At 39.8% G+C, this 22999-nt stretch overlaps 3 protein-coding genes across 10 annotated transcripts in view; all 3 read left to right on the forward strand.

The window, feature by feature from the left end:
* trim33 (tripartite motif containing 33) overlaps positions 1–4454 on the forward strand; it is a 38083-nt gene extending 33629 nt beyond the window's left edge. Inside the window, exon 21 of one of the 4 annotated variants that reach the window (XM_050065874.1) lies at positions 2239–4454. In XM_050065874.1, the coding sequence (XP_049921831.1) occupies positions 2239–2460 (222 nt within the window). In that variant the 3' untranslated portion in view covers positions 2461–4454. The remainder of the gene's footprint in view (positions 1–2238) is intronic. The other 3 variants (XM_050065876.1, XM_050065875.1, XM_050065877.1) reach the window with 3 other exon arrangements.
* A 619-nt stretch (positions 4455–5073) lies between these two features.
* On the forward strand, positions 5074–12285 carry slc66a1 (solute carrier family 66 member 1). 3 transcript variants are annotated; one of them, XM_050065882.1, is made up of 8 exons: positions 5074–5095; positions 6838–7034; positions 7122–7251; positions 7821–7908; positions 8409–8563; positions 8674–8766; positions 10082–10267; positions 10854–12285. In XM_050065882.1, exons 2-8 carry the CDS (start codon positions 6844–6846, stop codon positions 10938–10940), a joined length of 930 nt encoding a protein of 309 aa, XP_049921839.1. In that variant the 5' UTR covers positions 5074–5095; positions 6838–6843; the 3' UTR covers positions 10941–12285. The 3 variants fall into 3 exon arrangements, with proteins under 3 accessions (XP_049921839.1, XP_049921836.1, XP_049921838.1); XM_050065879.1 differs by lacking the exon at positions 5074–5095 and adding an exon at positions 6097–6225; XM_050065881.1 differs by lacking the exon at positions 5074–5095 and adding an exon at positions 6098–6225 and having other exon boundaries at positions 6841–7034.
* A 923-nt stretch (positions 12286–13208) lies between these two features.
* nr1h5 (nuclear receptor subfamily 1, group H, member 5) overlaps positions 13209–22999 on the forward strand; it is a 28968-nt gene continuing 19177 nt past the window's right edge. Inside the window, exon 1 of one of the 3 annotated variants that reach the window (XM_050063858.1) lies at positions 13209–13429. The gene's annotated coding sequence lies outside the window, so the exon portion shown is untranslated. The remainder of the gene's footprint in view (positions 13430–22999) is intronic. The other 2 variants (XM_050063857.1, XM_050063856.1) reach the window with 2 other exon arrangements.

The following is a 22999-nucleotide window of genomic DNA, read 5'->3' on the forward strand; positions in this document are numbered from 1 at the left end:
CTTTTATATTTCTATTTTCATTCAAACAATGTGAAAAAGCAGGATTTTATATATATATGTTTCATTCAAAAATTGTGTAAAAAGAGTTAACTGCTGTGGTGGTATGTTTTAATAAGGTTACCAATAAGTAAAAGATATTTAATAGTTGTCTATTTTTTTCATTACTGTACCGAAAAAAACCGAACCGTGACTTGTGTACCGAGGTACATACTGAACCGAGATTTTTTTGTACCATTACACCCCTAGTGCCCAAGTAAGAATGCCCCCTCCGCTAATTACACCCCTAGTGCCCAAGTAAGAATGCCCCCTCCGCTACCCCGCTGATCACTTTTCAAATTAGCAATGTTGTTTGCACCCAAGTACATTTGCGTCAACATGTATGTGACTTTCAATTTTGTTGTCACTGCAGTGTAGAAAAGAGTGCTAACTGAAAGGTCAAGCCATACAGTGGAGCCTATCTTTGTATTATGCCTGCAATGGTTTATATTAATGAGATAATGTCAAGAACAACCCTCTCGCCTAACTTTCTAGACTTTCTACTTTCTCACCCATGGATGCAGTTCAGAGGATGAGACTGACAGGTGCTGTGTGTCTATGTAGATTTATGAAGGCAATACTTACTTTAATATAGAAGTGAAAATTAGTGTGTATATGCATGTTTGAAAGTAAAGTGTATATACATGTGAGTGGTACATGCATTTGAGACACGTAAAACAAATTGGGGCTTGTAAGGTCCCTCATAGTATTTGGTTCATTTCAGTTCATAATGTTTTTAAGCAAACAGCTGCACATGAGCATCAGTCCAGACTCCATTTTGAGACCAAGAAACCACTGACAGCGATAACAGTCTTTCTCTTCATATGAGTGAACGCCTGGGTTCAGGGCTCCTGTCCTATAACTGGCTCAGATTTTATTTAGAATTTGTTGTCCCACTGTGAACACACTCTTGAATTTATATTAAGTTTTTTGTTTGTTGGTGTCCTGCCTGTTGAGAAACCAGGGACCTGTTTGATAGGCATTAAAGGGCAACTTGGCATTTTTCAACCTGGCCTCATTTTACCATATTTCTGTGTCTAATTGACTGATGTTAACAACAGTTTTTGAAATTGGTCCAGTATTGAGAGAAAAGGGACTGTATCCAGTAGCCATGCAATGCCTGCATTGTAATCAGATGGGGCAATTGTGCACTGTGACTATATGTCGATTAAAAGGTTTTTTTTTGCCATATAAGCTCAGATTGTTATCACAAGTGTCTGAAGTGTCTCTTTACTTTTTGCATGATCCAGTCAGTTTGTTACTGTGGCAGAGATAAGGGACACTATCAAATTCAAGGCCTCATCCACATTGTCAAACTCTGCTACACTTTCTGTACTCCAGCACGACACACTTTTCTCTCTCGCTCCCATTTTCATCATTGTCTTGCTGAAACAAGTCACATCTCGTGAGATTTCAGAATGAGACCTTTCCTTGAGTAAGACTTGGACACAATAACAAACACACCTGATCAAGTGAAAGGTAAAGGGACATTTCAGACACTTAAAATAACAATATGAACCTGTCTGTGGCAAAGATAACTTATAATAGGTGCACAGTGACGGCGCACAATTGCCCCATCTGGTGACACTGCTGGCACTGCATGGCTGCTGGCCGCAGCCCTCTCTTGCAATGTTGGACCAGTTTTAAAAAATTGCTCACATTAGTCACTTAGACACAAAAATACGCAAAAATGGGGTCCAGGTTAAAAAAAAATGCTGAAGTTAATCTTTTAAGCATTTCCTTTTCATGTAACATCTCCAGAATTGGTTTTCATGTGCCAGTGGTGTTAAAATGTTTGCAGTGATCATGTTCTAACTAGTATGCAACAGCCAGTTTTCAACAACCATTTAAAATGCAGATTGTTTGTTTTTGCCCCACTCATTGATTCATTGACCCTTAAATTGTATGAAAGTATTTGAAAGCAGCCTTGTTGAAGTTTTGACATATGCACTCTGACTGTGGAAATGCTTCATGGAGCCACAGTGGGACGGGGCGGCAGGATATCTCTGCTCTGTACAGCAACGTTGAGCCGGGGCCACCCTGCCACAAAGAGTCTTAACCAGATCTAATTTGTCTCCTCATTCTCCTTCTCCTCCTCCCTGCTTTAACCCATTCATTTCTCCCGCTGAATGGCATCAACCTCCTGCTTCCTCCATATCACTCTTCACCTTCTTCTCCCTCCCCCTTCTCCTCTTCCTGCAGGTGGGATCAGAGATGGAGATATCTGGCAAGGCAGTGAGCCTGTACTTTGAGGAGAAGTTGCAGGAGATTTTCCCAGGGCAGAGCTTCCCTGATACACCTGAAACCGAGAGCATGGACGCAAAGTTAAAGGAGGACGAAGACACAGATGACTCTGGGGAGGACTTCATACAGCCCAGACGCAAACGGTTAAAAACGGATGACAAAGTGGTCCACATCAAGTGAGAACCAACCGCAAAAGAAATGAGAGAAGTGGAAAACTGTCTTCCTCACTTCCCACACTTCTCCTTTGTTTGAGGCAGCAAACAAAAAGGACGAGATTCGCTGTATAAACTGCTTGGTTTATCTCATCCTTGCCTTTGAAAGAATTACTGTCAAGTACATTAGACGTCTGCCTTTATCAGAACTCTTGACAACAGAAACATAGAAGAGCTGCATTTCCTCCTTATTTCATGGACACTCAAAAACTCGCCTGTACAGATTTTGAAGTAGGACTTGTTTTGCAGTAGTTAAGTTAAAGATCGTCTTTTCTTTTCTATCATCCATTTTCATTTGTAGATTTGTTGTGACGGTTGCTTTATAAAACATTTGAATCCCATGTCCTCAGTTCTTAATGTATTATATCTATACTTTGACATGAAACCTACCAAGTATTTGTATGACTTTGTGGAAGCGTTGTGTAAATAAGAGAATCTAGCCCACTGAAGGTATTCCTACAGTATAGATGTTTGGGTGCGTCATCAATAAAACCTGTTCTTGAAATATATTAAAGAAAATGTGTGGTGTGGAGTAGGTTTATGGTTGCCGGAGAGCTCTTAAAGGAGCTGTTTGACCAAATTAGATAAGCAACAATAAAACATCCCCACATACCCCTGTGCTGTGGTGTCTGGCCATGGAGATATTTTTTATTTAATGTTTCCAGGTTTCAAGATGCCTGTTTTCAAAATGTCTGCCTTCACCGCAATGCAAATGGAGGTGGATGGTATTTCAGTCGTCATGCTTGAAAATTTTCAGCTACATCTGTCTGCGAACATAGTGCCCCCTTTATTTTGAATAGTCGACAGACCTCACTGTCAGCAGCCCAGGAGAGAAATTGGAGATATTACTGGCAAGGCAAGTTACTTTGTATGGCACATTCATGCACAAATGCAATTTGGAACAATTTACAGAGTGCGTTACAAACAACAACATCCTGGAAGATCTCCCAGATCTGGATCAGGGCAACAGTGAGCTCCTGGTCAGTCTGTGGCAGTACTTAGCAGTGTCGGATGTATCGATACATAACATCCCAAAGGTGCTCAGTTGGACCTTGGTCAGGGGAATGAGAGGGCCAATCAATGGCATCAATGCCATCATCATCCAGAAACTGCCTACTGACTCTGGCCACATGAGGCCAGGCACTGTCCTGCACCAGGACGATCCCAGGGCCCACTGCACCAGCGCAACGTGTGACAAACAATCTTCGGATTTGGTACCCTGACAGCAGACAGGGTATTATTGGCTATGACATGAAGGTCTGTGTGACCCTCCAAGGATATGCCTCCCCAGACCATCACTAACCCACCGCCAAACCAGTCATGCTGGATGATGTTACAGGCAGCGTAACATTCACCACGGCGTCTCCAGACTCTTTCATGCCTGTTGCATATGCTCAGTGTGAACCTGCTCTCATCTGTGAAGAGAACGGGGCACCATTGGTGGACCTGCAAATTCTGGTGTTCTCTGGTGAATGCCAGTCGAGCTGCATGGTGCTGGGCTATGAGCACAGGTCCCACCAGGAGACGTCAAGCCCTCATGCCACCCTCATGGAGTCTGTTTCTGACAGTTTTGCCAGAAACATGCACACCAGTAGCCTGCTGGAGGTCATTTTGTAGGGCTCTGGATTCTTGGATTATTATTTGATCAGATTATTTGATCAGCGAGGGCCAATAGTTCAGGCTGATGAGATGCAGATATCTGAGCCTAGACTTCATGTTCTGGATGACGGTCATTTCGGCTGATTTCTATAAACACATATCTACATATGAATGCAGATATATTTTAAATAAAAAGCAAATTTAAAACTAACGCATCTCATTTGATAAGTAGTGGATTCCGCTTCTCCACACGGCTGTTTGCCGTCATTCAAACGTGATTGGTCAACACTACTTGGACTACAAACAGAAACCAGAACACATGATGACATTGTGACAAAATCATACATTTGCAGAGCAGCATTTGTCATATATGATCTGCCTTGTGTACTGACTGCCAGGATGTAGTGACAGTAGAAAAAAAAGTTTTTTTTGTCATATTTGCTGAAAAAAAAAAGGACTGCCTCCTGGCTTTAATCTCAAGTGGGTCTATTCAGGTTAAACAATGGTTAATTTAAGTTTTTTTTAAAAAACCATTAAAAATAAAAGGTTTAATCAAAGGTAGCGCAGAATGTAGAAGTTTTAAACCCGGGTTTAAAGGTGTTCAAAGATGGTACAAGTCTTATCATGTGGAAGTTTGTTAAACTCTGATGTCCTAAATGTTTCAATGACTCATGGCTCTGTGAAAAGAAGAAGTCAGCAAAGACTCGCTTCTGCAGGCCCCTCTTTATGTTGCTCCTGCCCTTTTTTGAGGCTCTGCACAGAACCAGAGGTCGGAGCCAGTTTACGAGAAGCACGTGAAGTCGGTGGGAACTTGACATGACAAACCTGAAAATAAAACGCAGCAGCTGACATCAGCTCAGTGAGGTGCTGAGTCGTCAGTCTGACACACTGTCAGCTGACCCATTTTTGCATCACCACAAAATAATTCCGGAAATCGCCCGTGCTATCCTCTCTTTTCCTTTTTCATTCAAAGTCTGACATCGGATTTTAATCGTCTCCTCCAGGTAGGATGTTCTCTTTTGACAGCTGTTATCTTGAAAACAATTGAAAACAAGATACAGGACAGGTTGTTATGATAAAAGTAACCTCTGTTATATTGTGATAATGACAATTAACGTGTCATCACATGTTACCTGCATTCAACAAAGTAGAGGAGCTGTTAAACGATTTATATCGAAACCCTTACAACCTCTTTTAAGTCCACTGAGTATTAACATTTGCATACAAGCCCCGGTTACACGTGGACTTGGTTATCATACAGTGGCTGTATTGTTTTTCACGGCCGCATACTAAAATGCAAAGCTAGTTGAAGAATGTAGAAGGCCTCAGAGCTAATGACGACTTAGGACTAATGACTGAATCACCATGTGGAGCCAAATAATCTAATTTAACAAGGCTTGTAGGTATTTGATGAGAGTATGTGAAATGTATGAGCGCTGGAACATGAAATTGGCATCGTGAAGCTGCCCCAGTTCTGCAGATAAGTAATATTAACATAAAAGCATACCGTTAACTTGTTTCACAGAATTAATAAGTGTTTAACAATTGTGTATAACAGTCGGGGTCAGATATTATGTTGATCCTAAACTTGAATCAGAATGATTTGTTCATCAACTTTCATAGTCATAGCAAATCTTCAAAGTGGATGTTTTCGAAAGATCTATAATCAATTACAGTTGTTTTGTTACATAAAATATAGCCTAATTTTCTAATGATCAAGATGTACAGTAGATAAACTGTGACATCACATTAACCGGATGCAGCAATAGAAAATGCTTTTCTCAATTGTCAGCACACTCCCCTGTGTCTGCTTCTTAAACCCACAGTGTGTTAAATGTATCATAGAGACATGTCTGCTTCACATATTCAACCCATGACGAGGAATATAATTCTTATTAAATAAGCCCAAACCAAATTAAACCTTTTTTTGAAGACCTGACAGATTTGTTATTGAGCTAGCCACCAGTCACGTGCTCATTTTGATGACCGCTGCAGTGACGTTTCAGCCTAACGACCAATCAGCTCACGAGCACAGGTCTGGTTGTTTATTGCCTGTTTCCGTGTTGTTTGTTCAGTCCTGGAGAGGTTTTTATTCGGCTAAGGACTCTGCTGCGACATGTCAGCGGCCACACAGGCAAGATGAATTTGTTTATTTATTTACAGTGAGGTAGTTTGTCGACGGTGTCGACCTTAAAACCACAGGCGAGTTCTAGCTGTCTGTAATGGGTAGCTGTAGTTGTCGCTGCTGGCTAACTAAGTGGCTAACAACCGGTTGTTTTTTTCTGTGGTGTCTGCTGGGTTTATTTGTGTGAAAAATGTGTGTTTTCTAGCGTGACACAATCTATAAATGTAGTCACACACACACACACCACTTTATTTAACGGCCTTGGTTTAGCGTTAATCGGTGTAACAGCAGAATACGGATCTAAACAGGTTGTTTTGTTGTTGTTTTAAGTGTTGAGCAGCCTCTGACCCTGTTACAACCGAGTCAACTGGAAAATGTGTTTTGTCGAGATGAATGGTCCGTATGTGTTTTTTTCTTGTCGTTTATATGGTTGATTGAGTGTGTGTGATGAAGCTATGAAAACTCCAAGTCTGTGATAAAAGGTTAGCTAACGTTATATTTATCCGTCTCAGAAGCACCATGTAAACACTGTCTGTAGGCTGTTGATGTACAGATAACTCTACATGTGGGTATTTATGTTTTTTAATAAATTGCATATTTACTGAGCCTTTTTGTCTACAGCAGAATATGTCGGCAGCAGGAGTTCTCTCGGGCAGTAACTTAGGATGGACGACTGAAGGAAACTTCACTTCCCTGTGCCCCAATGGGTCCAAGTGGGTTTGGGAGGGGCTTGGGGAATGTGCCCAAGATGCGAGAGACATGGCCAGCATCTACCTAGGCCTCCTGTCCATCCTCTGCTTCATGGGGTCCTCACTTCCGTAAGTGTTTGTGTTGGTGTCTGTGGCTCTCATAGAGGAAATGCCCTTTTATCTTAACATCATTCTGTCTTCTGTCTCTGGTTGCAGACAGTACTACAGCTCATGTAAAACAGGGAATATGGACAGTGCCCTCTCTATTTGGTTTCTGCTGCTGTGGTTGGGAGGTGACACCTGCAATTTGGTGGGCTCCTTCTTGGCTGACCAGCTTCCACTTCAGGTAACTTGTAGTGATATAAGGATTTTGATTGTAAGGATGTTTCCCATGACAGAGGAGGACTATTACTAACAGTTGGTTCTATATCACTTATGCTATAATTCATTGTTCAATCAACTGTTAAGGCAATAAAATGTAAAATATACAATCATTACAAGTCACGACAACCAGAAACTATGTCTTAAGATGTCTTTTTCATTTAAAGTAATAAAAGTATGTATTTTAAATGTTATAGAATGTTATGTGTGTAATGACAAAAAAAGATATGTCCCATTATTAGAGATATTACCAGTTTATTATTGTTTGTACCTTTATCAGTGACTTAGATAATTGATTATTCAAATTCTTATTTGTGTCATTTTACTTGATTATTCCTATCAAGTAATAATACAAATAGACTTTTAAATGGAATTCCATTACAATAAAACATAACACTTTATTGTCATTGTAAGCATATAATGAAATGATGTTTGGCAACGTTCAGTGACCAGCAGCAATGAAATAAGGATAAAACAAGATACTATGACTTAATAATTTTTCATGACACACGTTTCTTTCTCTTTGTCATCTAGACATACACAGCGATTTATTATGTGTTAGCTGACTTGGCGATGCTGGGCATGTACTTATACTACAAGATGAGGAACAGAATGGCTGAAAGTGAGTGTTTTTGTATGTTTGTTTTTGTTTTGTTTTTTTCACTTCTCAGTTTTCCAAAACAGAAAAGAACCAGGTTCTTGTTTTGTGCTCTTGAGTTTCAGAGCCTCATTCGGAACCCTACACACAGGCATTTCTTAACATATGGATAATAAATGATTAACCCCAAACATGTATTTGATCCCTAAGTGTAAAACTGCAGCCACAGTCTGTAATGATTCAGCTATTACTAAGGTGCTCATTTCGAAGATCAGTTTTATCTGATGTAGCCGCTTAATGTGCACGCTTCTCATATCAGTGTAGATGAACAATGATCCAACACTAGTCCAGACAGAGAAGGAGGTTAATCGCTGTACACTGTCATGATGTCATCACGTGCCACATGTAGTGTGGTGTTTGTTCCCTCACTAGTGATATTCGACACAGTGACCATTGTCTGGAGGAATGTGCTTAGATGTCTTTCCCAGTATTGATGTTGAACCCAGGTGTTGTCTCTTCCTCAGGCAGGAGGGTTTTGCTTGTGGTGGGTGTAGCCTGTGTCCTGGGCTTCACCACAAGCCTGAACCATCTCCCCGGGTTAGATGCTCAACAGGAAGTTACTCCTTCTGGGTTCAGAAGTCGCGCCTTGCTGTCAATCTCCGATAGTAATCAAATCAAGGTGAGACATGTTTATTTGTTTAATTATTGACCTGAGGGAAGTGAACAAGTTACGTCTGGCCTTTTTTGTGCTGTTGTAATGTTGTCATGTCTGCCTCTCTGTCACTGCAGCCTTTTACCCCCAAAGAGATAGTTGGTTTCTCCATCGGTTCAGTGTCGTCAGTGCTCTACCTCTGTTCCAGACTTCCCCAGATGTACACTAATGTGAGTATAACAAAGCGGGTTCTGCTATAAATGTGTAGATTCCTCAGTACCGTTGGCTGCATATTGTAGGTGGGAGACATTAACTGATACTGATACTTGTTCTAATCCCCAGCGTCACTGTATATGGCATACTTTCACTTTTTAAGTGTTAAACTTTTTGTTTTGTAATGGCATTTTGTTTCTCATTGTACTGATTTTGGTTAAACTACATACAAGTTCAAAACATTTAAACCGAGATAACTCAGTATCAAGAGTCTGACACACAGTTGTGCGAGTTACTGAAAATAAGTTATTAGTTAGAATTACTAGTTGCGTCTCTCAAAAGTAATTGGATTACTTAACTAATTACCGCATTGAAAGTAATTTGTTACTAGGGAAATTAACTTTTGTGTTTCTTTTAAATATCTGCTTCATTGCTCTTGATAAATACACACCATATTATTTTAGTGCTGTAGAACTGTGTGACAAGACATTTGTAACCATTATCACTATAATGAAATATTAGTACTTAGTTCTTAAAATGCAATAAATATGTTTTAATAGGCCTATTTATTGTAGCCTTGACAGGCCTTCAAATTAAGTACACAAGTTGTTTTTTAATACTTTTGGCAGGCGGAATAAAATAAAATAACAACTGTTTCTTAGACATTTGACAGTAATTTCTTAGTGATAGGCCTTATAAAATGAAAGTGTTAAAGTTATTCACAAAAACATGAACACACTTTATTCCTTGTTACCTTAACAGTAATGCACACAGACTATAACTCACCACTGTTGGCCTAATTTGGTCTTTATCTTGATGAGGGAAAAATAGTCTCCATATTTCTAGTAGAGGAAGCTCATTTGAGCCATTGTGTGCAGTGACATTCTTTGCTGATTTTTTTACTTGAATAATTCACACCATTTATTGTGCTGCTGTCAGGTTCGGTGACTAGTGATGCGCCAGGGATCCCGCGCCGTTTGAAGTAACATTAAGTGTAATAATAACTTACAGAAACATTGCGTAGTCCAGGAAATAGTCCAGGTTCCACCACCTTTTCCCCTCCCTCTAAATAAAAAATGAATGCATCACAAGTTGTGTTTTGATGTGTAATTCTGTGTATATCAGAGTTAAAAATGCTAAATTTATTTTAACTGAAAATTGAGCAGGCAAAAATGAATATTATGCACTGACAGCATGGACAATTGCCTCTGCAATCTGCACATATCACTGTGGTGGAAAATATGTAGTGACTGTGTGAAACATCCTCTGTTCCTTAAAAAAAGGTTCATGTTCTTCCCACTTCCCCTCCCGTCCTCTCGTTTCTCCTCACAGTTCAAAAGGAAGTCGACAGAGGGAGTGTCTTACTTTCTGTTTGCACTGGTCATCTTGGGAAACACCACATACGGCCTGAGTGTCCTGCTGAAGAACCCGGATTGGGGCCAGAGCGAGAGCAGCTACATAGTCCATCACTTGCCCTGGCTCATCGGCAGCCTCGGCACCCTCTCTTTAGACCTTATTGTATCCTTTAAAGAAACAAACATGGCCGCTGTTGCCAGGCATCTGGGCTCTAGTCCCACGTACATGCTACATTTTAGGCAGAGCTGAGCTAGAAAAGGGGGCACTTCATCAGATGGGTTTATGTCTTATGACTGCATGTGTGGAAACACAAAAGTATCAAAGGTCCAAACTCTCGGAGGATAATGAGCTTAACCAGCAAAGAAACTAGACCGCAGAAGTTTAACTAGACTGTGTTTCAGTTTTAGTGATTAAATGCTACTTTATTTATGCAACACATTTGCAGTTCATTAAAGTAGTAAAATCCACACAGTGAACCTGGAACTTTGGAGTCCTGAGAGTCTGGAGCTCCGTGGCCCAACACTGTACAGCAGATGACAAGGACTCACTGTCTGGTTACTCAGTAAGATATATTTTTTAATACCATAAATTAGGTTGTCAGCAGGTATTTTCTCACGTTATGGTCAAATGGTATCTTTTGTTCCTCATAGCCATGTGTGTTTGTAGCTGAAATCCTGTCTAAGCACTTGTTACATTAAACAGACTCTCTCCCAGGATGTCTTCAGATTTCCTTAACGCTCTGGTTCAGATCTCTGTCCAGTTTATAATTTACCGTAGAGCTAAGGTGGAGGTGGACGCCAACCATGACGAGACATCGCCTCTGCTCGGGAGCTAAAGCAACAACCCCAGAGTGTACTGGTGGGACACGAACAGACACTCGCCTCCAGTGAATCTTCAAAACCAAATCAGGATGAAAGAAAATATTACATTTTAGTTTGATTTTATAGTTTTATTTATTATGCTCTTTTTTCGAGATGTTTACAATGTGTTTTTATCTGTTAAAGTACTGTGCCAGGTGATGTTCTTCATTTGGGTTCAGCTGCAGTGATATGACTTACACTGCTCTTAATGTTCGCGTTTTAAATGGACAATTGAGGGTTTCAGGTGTCGGACATGGATGGAACTCCCTGTCAGCCTGAACTTCTTCGTCTGATTTTAAGCCAAAACCTCAGTTTGATGTCAGATCTCACATAGATGTCAGAAACCTGCTTACTGCGGTGACCCCACCACACACAGGTTTCTCAAATTATTCTGGTGTTTTTAAGTACTTTGACAGTTATGACACTAATGACTGCATGGAGCCTGACCGTGTTGCAGTGATGTGTCTGAAAAGAGGAAATGTTTGTGAAGCATTTCCAAGTGTAAATTGTAATTAGTCCATTTTTAATTGATGTTTACACCAAGTACTGTAATCAACAAAAGTGAGCATTTATGTTTTTTTGTTCATTTAAGATATCTTTTTAATTGTAGCCATACGATTTTATTGTACTTTTTATTTTTTATTCCTTTTTTTTTAATACAGACTCTCGACCAGCTTTGTTTGCACTGGTGATATAAGTCACCTAAAGGTTCTGTGTATGACGTTCAGAGCATAAATATAGCAGCAAAAAACTATTTGCTATGTAAAGATACAGTGTAGGAAAGGGATCCTGAGCAGAGAATAAAGTACATACCTTTGTGTGTTGTAATCTGAGCTTCTCTGTTTGTTGTTGTGGTAGATGGTCCGGCCATGCGTGCATGTCAGTGTGTGTCCCACTGGCTAGCTCATTGCCGCAGCTTTGCACTGCGCTCATATGACAGTTACCACTGATGACAGCATCATTTCAAAAGTGCAGTTCCCATCCTCTGCCCCCCCATGTTAACACAGTTAGCTCTATCAGCATTGTTGGTGTTGTTAGCACTGTTTATGCTGTTAGCACTGTTAGCTGATAGCTACTGGCTTAGCCACCTCCATGTAGAGAGCCATGTACAGGCACTCTGCACCAGACTTAATCACAGATATGCTCTGAATGTCACAAACAGCTCCTTTAACACAGATTTTCACCACCACGTTGAATTTACACGTTTTCTTTTTTTTTCATTCTCACTGTTTTGCACAACAAAAGTTTGTTTTGTACTTTGAGAAATATTAAATATGTTCAGTGGGTCAGTGTGCTGTAAAGATTAAACAATTGAAAACACTTTTTCTGTGTTCTGTTTAATTCTGTGTAAAGTGTTGGTATCTTCATAATGGTGTTAGTTTTTTTAAATGAATTTTATTTTAACTGCTCCTATTGAGGAGAAAAATTGGAAATCTCTTTCTCTTCTACAATTTACTCTCTTCACCTCCCACTTTTTTCAGCTCAGCAGAGGTCAAGGCCTGCCCTTGGCTGTGATGTTGACCTTTGACCCTTCGCTTTTGCCCCATCCCCGTTGACTACGTTTGACCTGCTCCTGGGAGGCCTTGACAGCCATGTTGTTTTTCATCATTAGCAGATTCACACTGGCCTCTCAGTTGCACCCTTCCCCCTCATGACACCCCCACACACCCCCCCCCCCCCACACACACACACACACACTTTCCCTCACTATTAAACATAACGCAATCCCACACACTCAAAACAGTAAGGGCCCACCCACCATGGAAGCAAGGTCAGTACAGAAAATATCATGGGTTCAGTGTGTGTGTGTGTGTGTGTATGTGTTTGGGGTGGAGGGTTGTGAAACAGTGGCAGAGAGATTGTTAAGCGGGTTGGGGAGTTAGCAGGAAGAGCCAATGATAGGGAGCATCCATTTATCACACGGGATGAACAAGAGGCTGTTTATAAACACTCTATACTGGGAATGTTTTAATGAGATGAGTCCAGTTCCTACAAGCAGGGCAGGGATGGAGTCCTGTGTGACTCAGGGGTTGCCAGTTCAAATCCCTATTGCAACCAAAAGGCCCGATGCTGGGAAATGTGATGGTAAATTTAGGCTAGTTTCTGTTTGCCAGTGTTGACAGTATTGCCTTCTCATGGAGACACATTTCCTCAAAATGCTACTGTTCCCCAACTTCAGTTCTCGTGTTTTCCTAATTATTCCCCAGAAAATGACTGAGAATAATATTTTGTTCACACCGACAGACTTTTGTCCTGCAAGAGATCGTTTACAGGAAAAGAAGATCTTTGGTCACGTCCAGCTAAAACACACATCAAGAGCAGCTGTCTGTTTACTCTGTGTGTGTGTGTGTGTGTGTGAGTATGGAGGTTGGGCTGGAGTCAACATTACAAAAAGTAAGATAGTTGGACAAAGGGAGAGGACGTGGGGACACGCAGCGCAGCAGGAAGGCTCCCACCATCAGCGGTGAGTCCACAACCTCCGCTCCGAACTAACACAACTGCAACATTAACAGAATTGTTCGTAAGCCAACACAGTGCTGTTAGGTGATCTTTGACCTCAAGATCAGAACGTTGCGATCCTGCATTCCGAATCAGTCTTATCTATAGGGTTTAAAAGCAGGCTTTTTTTTAACATTACAATTTTGTATTTTCACTGAGTTCAGCACTTAATTGCCTCATGCATTCTCAGCAACGATAGATCTTCAGTGCATCTCACACCAGCTGATTAATGTTACAGGTGTTAATTATCATGGGCAGTCATTAGGATCCAGGAGAGTAGTATACTGTTTTTTATTATAAAGAATTTAATGGATATTGATTGCATCAAACATACATAACCATAGAGAACGTAATTTGAATTTCACAGATCAGACAATTTACATTCCTCTCATGACAGCCAAATACCCCCCAGCAACTCTCACTCACATATGTTCAGACATAAGCTATGGACTTTACTCACGAGTGCCGAGGCCACTTTAATGTGAGCGTCAGTTTCCTGCGAAGATCAGTAAACAGTCCAGGCCATTATCGAGCTGCAGCTACCAGCCAGCAGCTCTCTGATAAAGAGACGAGCTGGACACATGGAGCAGACGTCTTGAACAGGATTTATGGTGTGCTGAATTTATCTCCAGGCTTGTACTGTGAGTGATTCAGGACTAATGAGTTCAGGGTGGTTTTCACATGCCATCAGTTTGTTTAAGGAAAAGCTGACTTATTTGCCTCTTTCTGTTTAGTTTGTTGAGTGGATGAAGTAAATGTTGATTGCACAATGTAATGGCTATAGAATAATGACACCATCTGCGTTTAGACTGGTTCACTATAAGACTTGCTTTCTCTATGTAATACTGTCTGCCACCAGGTACGATTTCCAGGGAAAATCAAGACTCAATTTCTGACTCTCTCAGAACCCATCAACTATTGGTCTGATGACGATAAAGTCTCTGGGGGCGAGGGCCAATATTTCAGGCTGATCCCATATAGCCATGGGATATCCAGGACAAAACTCTTCCTTTGGTGCGCCAGTCATTTCAGCTTATCTCTGATCTCTGACAGACCTCAGAAGAAGTCCTCAGAAGATAACTGATTGGTTCCAAGTTTGCATTATAGCCAGGAAAAGGATAGTGCCTTTGTTTTCCGTGGTAGCTATCAGCAGCTATCTCCAGTTACGTAAGAGTATCAGTGTAGGTTTTTTTTGCCATTACTTTACCCAGTAACATAAATGGCGGACAGTGACACAGCCACAGTAACTGCAGAAACTCTACCCATATATATATATATATATATATATGGGACAAGGTGTCTGCTAAGAACGGCCTGGAGTCGTACGCTTTCAACATGAAGTCGACTGTGGAGGATGAAAAACTTGATGGCAAGATCAGTGAAGACTACATATATATATATATATATATATATATATATATATATATATATATATATGAAAAAAAAGCGATCTGGTTGTCTTTGCGACATTGGCGCCAACAATAATACAACGCTGGGGGGTGAAAGGTGGAAAAGTGTTACATGGAAATGCTAGACTTTGCTCTCTTTCTCTGCTGTTCATCTCATGAGTCCATCTTTGGGCACAGATTTTCAGCAATTTTTTGCCTTTAGTTGGTGCAAAGAAAACAAACTAGTCAGGGAACACTCCAGAGTCCAACTGATCTAACCATGCTTGATGTTAGCACGCCCAAAATTCTTCCCCCCGCTCCCTCTTCTTTCATGACACCCATCTCCCATGAGACGAGCCCTCTTCGTCAGGCCTGTGTCCAACAATGTGTCAGACAGTGTGACACCTCCAGAAGATCCATGGCAACATTTGCACGCTCTCAGATATTGTCCCTATCATTTAGTGTCATTCTGAGCACTGCAGCCTGCTCTTTACTCTCCTTCCATTCCTCAGAGGTCAGAGACAGTTGGAAGAATGGTTGATGGTTTGTTTTGCCTCATATTTTGGGACAAGACACATTGCTGTTAACTGATAAATAACAGACCACCTCTTCTTTAGCAAGGGATTTATGCTTCTATCTAGAATATTTTAGTTAACAAGTTGGTTTGAATTGAAATAGAGTAAGCTGATTGAGGAAGCACAGGAACCCATTCAATTTTGGAGTGGATCTGCATAACTGGGTGGATACACGAAATATGTTTTGCCTTCATTTACATTGTGAGATAGGGAATTTGGCCTTGGCCAAGGTCTGTGCTCTGAGGTTGATGTTTTGGCTTTTAGTGACATATTGCAAGAAGTATTCAATGTCTTGCCATGAGATTTGGTACAGATATGCACAGTGCCCAGAGGATGAACCCTACAAACTTTACAGATCACCTGACATTTCCTCTAGTGCCACCAGCAGGTCAGAGTTTTTGCTTATTATGTAAAATATCTCAACACTAGATGGATTGGCATAAAGCTTGTTAGAAACTTTCAAGGTTCCCAGAGGATGTATCCCTCTGACACTAGTGATCCCTGAGTTTTCGTCTAGTCCCACCATGAGGTTGACATTTTTGGTTTTGAGTGAAATATCTCAACATCTATTTGATGGATTGCCATTAAATGTGGTCCACAAATGATGAATTGTAATGAATTATGAGGTCCACTCATCATGTCAGGTTTTTTTATTTGTCCAATAGTTTGGTTTATGACCAAATACCTGCAAAACTCAATAAATCCCCACTAGCTTCAGCTGGCACTCAAAGAAATTATTTGGTCTATTATGTCAGGCTAATGTATTTCAATTACATATGAAATTTCCATCCAATCGAGTCAAGTAGGCTAATTCTAACATAAACCCAAAAAAATACAGATTATACAATTAAATCAAATAAAACTGAGATTAATAGACTATGAGAATTTACCTAAGTGTAGCTCAATAATAATAATTTACCTAATTAACTTTTTACTAAGTTTATGTAATTACTGATAATAAATTCTATGTATTTCAAATATGTTGATGAACATATTATTATTATTATTATGTAATAACAGTAACTACACATACTTTATTAAAGTTAATTAGGTAAATTCATTGAGGTTTAGTTACATACATTTTCCTAGTCTACTCATCTCAGTTTTATTTGAATTAATTACATAAATACTTTTTTTTTTGTTTTATGTTAGAATAAGTGCACTCAATGTGATGGAAATTTCATATGTAATTGAAATACGTAAACTTGACAACAGACCAAATACTTTCTTTGAATGCTTGGTGTTTAGTGCTAATTAGAAATTGTTAGCATGCTGACAAGCTAACTAAGATAAACACGATGCCTGCTAAACAAAAGCATGTTAGCATTGTCATTGTTAGCATGTTTGGCTATCATGTTGATGTTAGCATTCAGCTCAAAGAAATGCTGCATATAATAGACAGAAATATGACAATATTACATCAATAATGCACATTTAATTGCTACTATAATGCTGTTCATCATGACCTTTATTTTATATTAAAACTTTAAAAGTAATATTATCAATGTAGTCATTAGGCTTTTTTTCAGGCTTGTGGTGTGGGACACAAATTGATTTGTTTCGTTAAATGACAATTAAAAAAAAAACTCATATGGTGTCATGCCATGTACAGATTTCAGTCGGGCAGGATAGTGCTATTTTTCCCCCTAAAAATGCATATTTTCATTTTATGGAGTTGAGAAAATATCAACAGCATGATGAAGTACTGTAAAAGATTTTTATGCATTTTTGCAGTTTAAATCACATTGCAACATTTAAATGTGGGTAACAAACTTGAACAAGTAGGGCCACATCTAAAGCAAACACATTATAATGACATAAAATGATTGTGCAAGTTTTATTTTCCAAGCTCTTGGTTACTGTCTCAATTTATGTATTTAACAGGATTATTTTAAAAAATATAACATTTAGAGAATTCATTAACATTATCCCACTTTGTCTGGCGTTGTCATATGATTCTCAATTAAAATACTTTTAGTAACAAGTAAATAACATGCTCATAAAGGCAAAAACTACTTTCATGTGCAGTTTTAATCTTTTTATTTTTGGTGTACTTGAAGACCTTATTCGTAACTGGGCCACCTCTTAACATAACGTAGCCTTGCTCTGCGTAACAATATGTTAATGAGTGACATTTTGTTTATCATGTATGTTTCTTCATTTTCTCACTGCAGTCCGTCTCTCCCTCCATGTATGCCAGCAAGCTAGAATTATGTTTGAGTAAAGGTTGAATCTGGAATGTTTATTTTTTTAAAGGTTAGTTTTTCCAGCTTTTGCTTTAAATATATGACAGCTTAAGAATGACAGGAAAAGGTGCATATGGAAATGCAGCAAAGGGCCACAGGTTGGAATTGAATCTGGGTCGCTGCAAGGACTCAGCCTGTATGTGGTGAACACTCTATCAGGTGAGCTTTAGGTCGCCCCTGAACCTGATATGTTTAAATAACCTCAGGCGAGTGGGACAAGAAAAATAATGTGACCATGTGATTTAACATGTAGGGTCATGAATCCCAAAGTTTCCATACCTTTGCCCTGCTAATTATTTTAAACTGTATCTCATTTTTGAGATTGAGCAATTGACATGGGCAGCCCAGGGCTTTCAAGTGATACTCTGAGAATGCCTATGCACTACACACTTTGATTTAATTTTAACTGCTTTGGAAGTAGGGCATGGTAGCTTGAAGGTATGGAGAAAGGTATATGTGAAAGTGTGGGCCATTTGATTCTAATTAGCCTAGAGGCTACATGTCAAAGGGGCTCCACGTGAAATTCCGAGTAGATATAGACTCTTTTTGTGTTTGTTAACATCAATGATGTATTTTTTGGGCTATCACAGAAAGAAACAGTGGTAGGCTACTGCAATTTTCGGGGTCCGTCATGAGATGCCCTGTGGCCCAAAAAGATGTTTTTCTAGAGACTTACATTGGGAAAGAGACATCTGCAAATCAGTGGATACATTTCTTTAAGAAACACAACGCCTGCGAAATGGCTCATTTCAGGATTTAATCCATTTGGTTTGATAAGCCCAGAATGCAATTCATCCTTAGCTCATATTCACTTGTGTGTGCTATTCAATTCAGTAGAGAGGGAGACATATGGGCATGCTAAGATACTAGAGAGGGGCACTCAAAGTTTCTCCACAACAGTAATAGCTCAGATCTACGTATGTTACAGGTGGGGATGTGAGGAGCATGACAGCTTCTGTTAAGCAGGGGCCTGTTGTTCGAAACCTAGATAAGGGATTAAGCTGGGATATGTTGGTTATCCTGGCTTAACTTAGCGTTGATTCGGTTGTTCGAAAGCAGAGGCACATATGTTGCCATGGATATTTATTCTGTGCACTTAGCCTGGTCCCGACCAGGCTAACAACCAGGCTTAGTTTAGCCTGGTGCTTCATCTGTCCAGTCAGCTGTCACTGCGATCGGAAATCAATGTGTTTTACCGTCATTTCATGTTCATTTTTGAACAAAATACATTAAGCCTACAATAATTTAAAAAAAACTTTTAAAACATTATTTTGTCATAGCCCAAACATACTTTGACATGCACATATCTTTACCAATAAAAGGATTAATTGTTGGAATAAACATACAAGTAGGTGTATTTGGCATTAACACAATTAGTGGTTATTAGGTATCATAACTGTAGGACCTTCCCAAATTATATTCCCAGTTAAGTGGACCAATAACTCATTTTATTTAAATGAAAAATGCTGTAATCAGTCACTGTCTGCTTTGAGCTGTGGAGAGAAAGAGAGAAATAACATTGATTAATTGCGTCATGTTTACAATGTGCATTAAAATCACTTACTTCTTTCTCTAGTTTCTTAATTTCTAAGTCCAATTTCCTTAAGGTTTTTCTTTTAATTTGTCAATTGGTATTACACTGCAAGACAATCCAAAGTCAGACAGTCCACATAACACCAATGGTTGATTAATGAATGAATAAAATGATTGATTCCATGTACAGTATACTGGAATAATGTACCTTGTATGAAGAGGGCGGTTGGACGCTGCTCACTGGGTGAGAAGTATGCGGCATGTGCCCTCTCCATTGCTGCATCAGTGAATCTGTGATCGATCTCGGGGTCTATTTAAGAAAGCCGTGGACGCGCACTCACCTGAATAAGTTACACCTGGCTTGACAAAGCCGCGCCTCCTCAGCCTGGCTTGGTGTTCGAACAACCAATTAAGCCAGGATGGACTTAGGGGAATTTGTCCAGCCTCGCTTTTCCACTTATCCTAGATTGGTTAATTCTACTTTCGAACAACAGGCCCCAGATATTGACTTTGTGACTGTTGGCAGAAAAGTGCAAGTACAACAGCAAAACTGCATTCAGCACATGCAGCCCATATAGGCTATAGGGATCCCTTCATGAGCTGTGGAGCAAAAATCACCTCTCTGTGAGAAGGAAAGGGATCAACTCAGGTCTAAGATAGGCTAGACTCTGTGGGTTGCAAGACAGAGCAGGCCAGGTATCATGTTTGATGCTAACAACTTGGCATCTGGCATAAAAAATGCAACTGTGCAGACTGTTCACAGAGAACATGGAATAGTATGCAAACTAAAGTCCAAGAGGGTAGTTCTAAACTTCCAATACTTGGGCAGAGACAGTGCTCTGAGGGTGACTGTATTCAGTGATGCCTCATTTGGAAATCTTTCAGATGGTGGTGCACAGGGAGGACAACTCATTGTTTTAATGGGAGAAAATGAAAAGTTCTCCCCTCTGTCATGGCAGTCAAAGAGAATCAAAAGAATTGTGTGGCGCACACCTGCTGGTGAAACATTGGCCATGTCTGATGGAATTGATAAAGCTAACTTCCTGGCTACACTCTTCTCTAAGATAACAGCTGGTGATGCTGAACATGCTACACCAATAATCTGCATCACTGCTGGTTGATGCACTCAAGTCCATAAAGTCTGTCACTGAGAAAAGACTTTATCTGGAAGTAAGCAGCATCAAATAACTTACTCAAACCCAAGAGATGGAAAGAGTTCTGTGGTATAACACAAAAGAACAGCTTGCAGACTGCCCCACCAAGAAGGGGGCATCAGCTCTCCAGTTATTTAAGGCACACCGGTGATTAAATGTCCCACACCTGTGCACATGAAATAGGTGAAGCACTATCTATTTAAGATCAGTGTTTAAAAAAAATGGTGGTAAGTGCCCCCTAACAAAGCTCTACAGGGTATGAAACATTAGCATTAATTTCTTTTTTTTAATTTAATATACTTTATTAAATATTCAATCTTTTTTTTCACTCAGTTGTCATACACACACACACACACACACACACACACACACTAACCGAAGTCCCTTTGGATTGAGCTACTGCCAATAAATTGTGAGGCTGAGCAAAAGCAGTGTGTGTGATCTTTTTTTCAAGACTCAAGTGATACTTTCCTTTGTAGTGTTAGTACAGTCAGATGTTTTGTCTGTGTGTTTTTTTCTGTTTGTTTTGTTTGTTTGATTGTGGGAGGAAACCAGGGGCCTGTTGTTCGAAAGTAGAATTAACCAATCCAGGATAAGTGGAAAAGCGAGGCTGGACAAATTCCCCTAAGTCCATCCTGGCTTAATTGGTTGTTTGAACACCAAGCCAGGCTGAGGAGGCGCGGCTTTGTCAAGCCAGGTGTAACTTATTCAGGTGAGTGCGCGTCCACGGCTTTCTTAAATAGACCCCGAGATCGATCACAGATTCACCGATGCAGCAATGGACATACAAGGTACATTATTCCAGTATACTGTACATGGAATCAATCATTTTATTCATTCATTAATCAACCATTGGTGTTATGTGGACTGTCTGACTTTGGATTGTCTTGCAGTGTAATACCAATTGACAAATTAAAAGAAAAACCTTAAGGAAATTGGACTTAGAAATTAAGAAACTAGAGAAAGAAGTAAGTGATTTTAATGCACATTGTAAACCTGACGCAATTAATCAATGTTATTTCTCTCTTTCTCTCCACAGCTCAAAGCATTTTTTATTTAAATAAAATGAGGTCAAAGAATATTGTGGTTTCATCTTCATGTTTTCATTCATTGATGTGAAGTACACTGGAGTTATTGGTCCACTTAACTGGGAATATAATTTGGGAAGGTCCTACAGTTATGATACCTGATAACCACTAATTGTGTTAATGCCAAATACACCTACTTGTATGTTTATTCCAACAATTAATCCTTTTATTGGTAAAGATATGTGCATGTCAAAGTATGTTTGGGCTATGACAAAATAATGTTTTAAATGTTAAATTTTTTATTTTATTTATTATTGTAGGCTTAATGTATTTTGTTCAAAAATGAGGCAAATACGTACATAAGAACATGAAATGACGGTAAAACACATTGATTTCCAATCGCAGTGACAGCTGACTGGACAGATGAAGCACCAGGCTAAACTAAGCCTGGTTGTTAGCCTGGTCAAGACCAGGCTAAGTGCACAGAATAAATATCCATGGCAACATATGTGCCTCTGCTTTCGAACAACCGAATCAACGCTAAATTAAGCCAGGATAACCAACATATCCCGTCTTAATCCCTTATCTAGGTTTCGAACAACAGCACCCGTGGTAAACCCAAACGAGCAATCTGATTATAAATGGTGTTTGTAGGTGTTGGAGATTGTAAAAGGACCTCAACTTTTAATGTATTCTGATGCTAAATTTTTTGGTGAGCTCTTCGTAGCGTTAGGGCAGCCTGTGTTGAGCTGAACTTTGAGGTAGGTGTTGCCTAAACTGGGTCTGATATTGTGTTTGCCAAAAGCTATTGGAGATGGGTGGCCAGTGTACATGCTTTGTTGTTTGCTCAGACCTCTGCTTGCCTGGCGGGTGTTTGGTGGACATGGCGTGAGGACGCTGTCTTTCAATGTGTCTCTCTGCTGAATCTTGAGTTCACGTCTAAATTTAGACCTAGTCTGGTTCAAATGTGGGGATGTTGTCTTGGGTGAGCTTTGTTTATGGTCAGAGCCATTTTGCTAACAAGCCTCCCTTGCTTTTAACAGTAGTCAGCAGTGTGGCTGTGTAGGCAAGGGCCTCCCTGGTCTTCAGACATATAAGAAGAGGACTTGTATTTACAGCAGGCGTATTTTCAGTCAGAGATTTTGGAAAAGGTCTCCAAGTGCCTGTGACATACTTTGGATTCTTTTACTTTTATTGAAAGTTGACTAATATAATGAAGAATATAGAATGTTATATTTTACATATAAGCTTTATACCCCAGTAACCCATTTGTAATCCCCAACACTTTGATTAATAACTGTAACTAGTCCATACCCATTGGTAGCTTTGTCACCTTCTACCTATGCCAATCCTCAATGCCTATGTGCAGTTTCACATACTGTAGATTGACCACGTCAGTGAGTAGAAAAACGTGGGACAGACAGAATGACTGCCTGACAGAATGACACACTGACAGTTTCCGTGATTATGTACAGCATACCATACCATGATTTAGTCATACCAAAAATTAGAAAAAAAACAACATTCGGCCACAGGGGGAGCCACAGTGATCGGTCGCATTTTAGCCATTTTTAAGCATTGTTCTGTTGTTATAGCGCCACCCAGTTGCCA

Source organism: Epinephelus moara, chromosome 16 (genome assembly GCF_006386435.1).
Source record: "Epinephelus moara isolate mb chromosome 16, YSFRI_EMoa_1.0, whole genome shotgun sequence".
Classification (NCBI taxonomy): Eukaryota; Metazoa; Chordata; class Actinopteri; order Perciformes; family Serranidae; genus Epinephelus; species Epinephelus moara.

Coding starts and splice junctions, on each gene's coding strand:
- slc66a1 (XM_050065879.1), top strand. Junction 7,035..7,121: donor TTCATGGGGTCCTCACTTCC/GTAAGTGTTTGT, acceptor CTCTGGTTGCAG/ACAGTACTACAGCTCATGTA. Junction 7,909..8,408: donor GAGGAACAGAATGGCTGAAA/GTGAGTGTTTTT, acceptor TCTCTTCCTCAG/GCAGGAGGGTTTTGCTTGTG.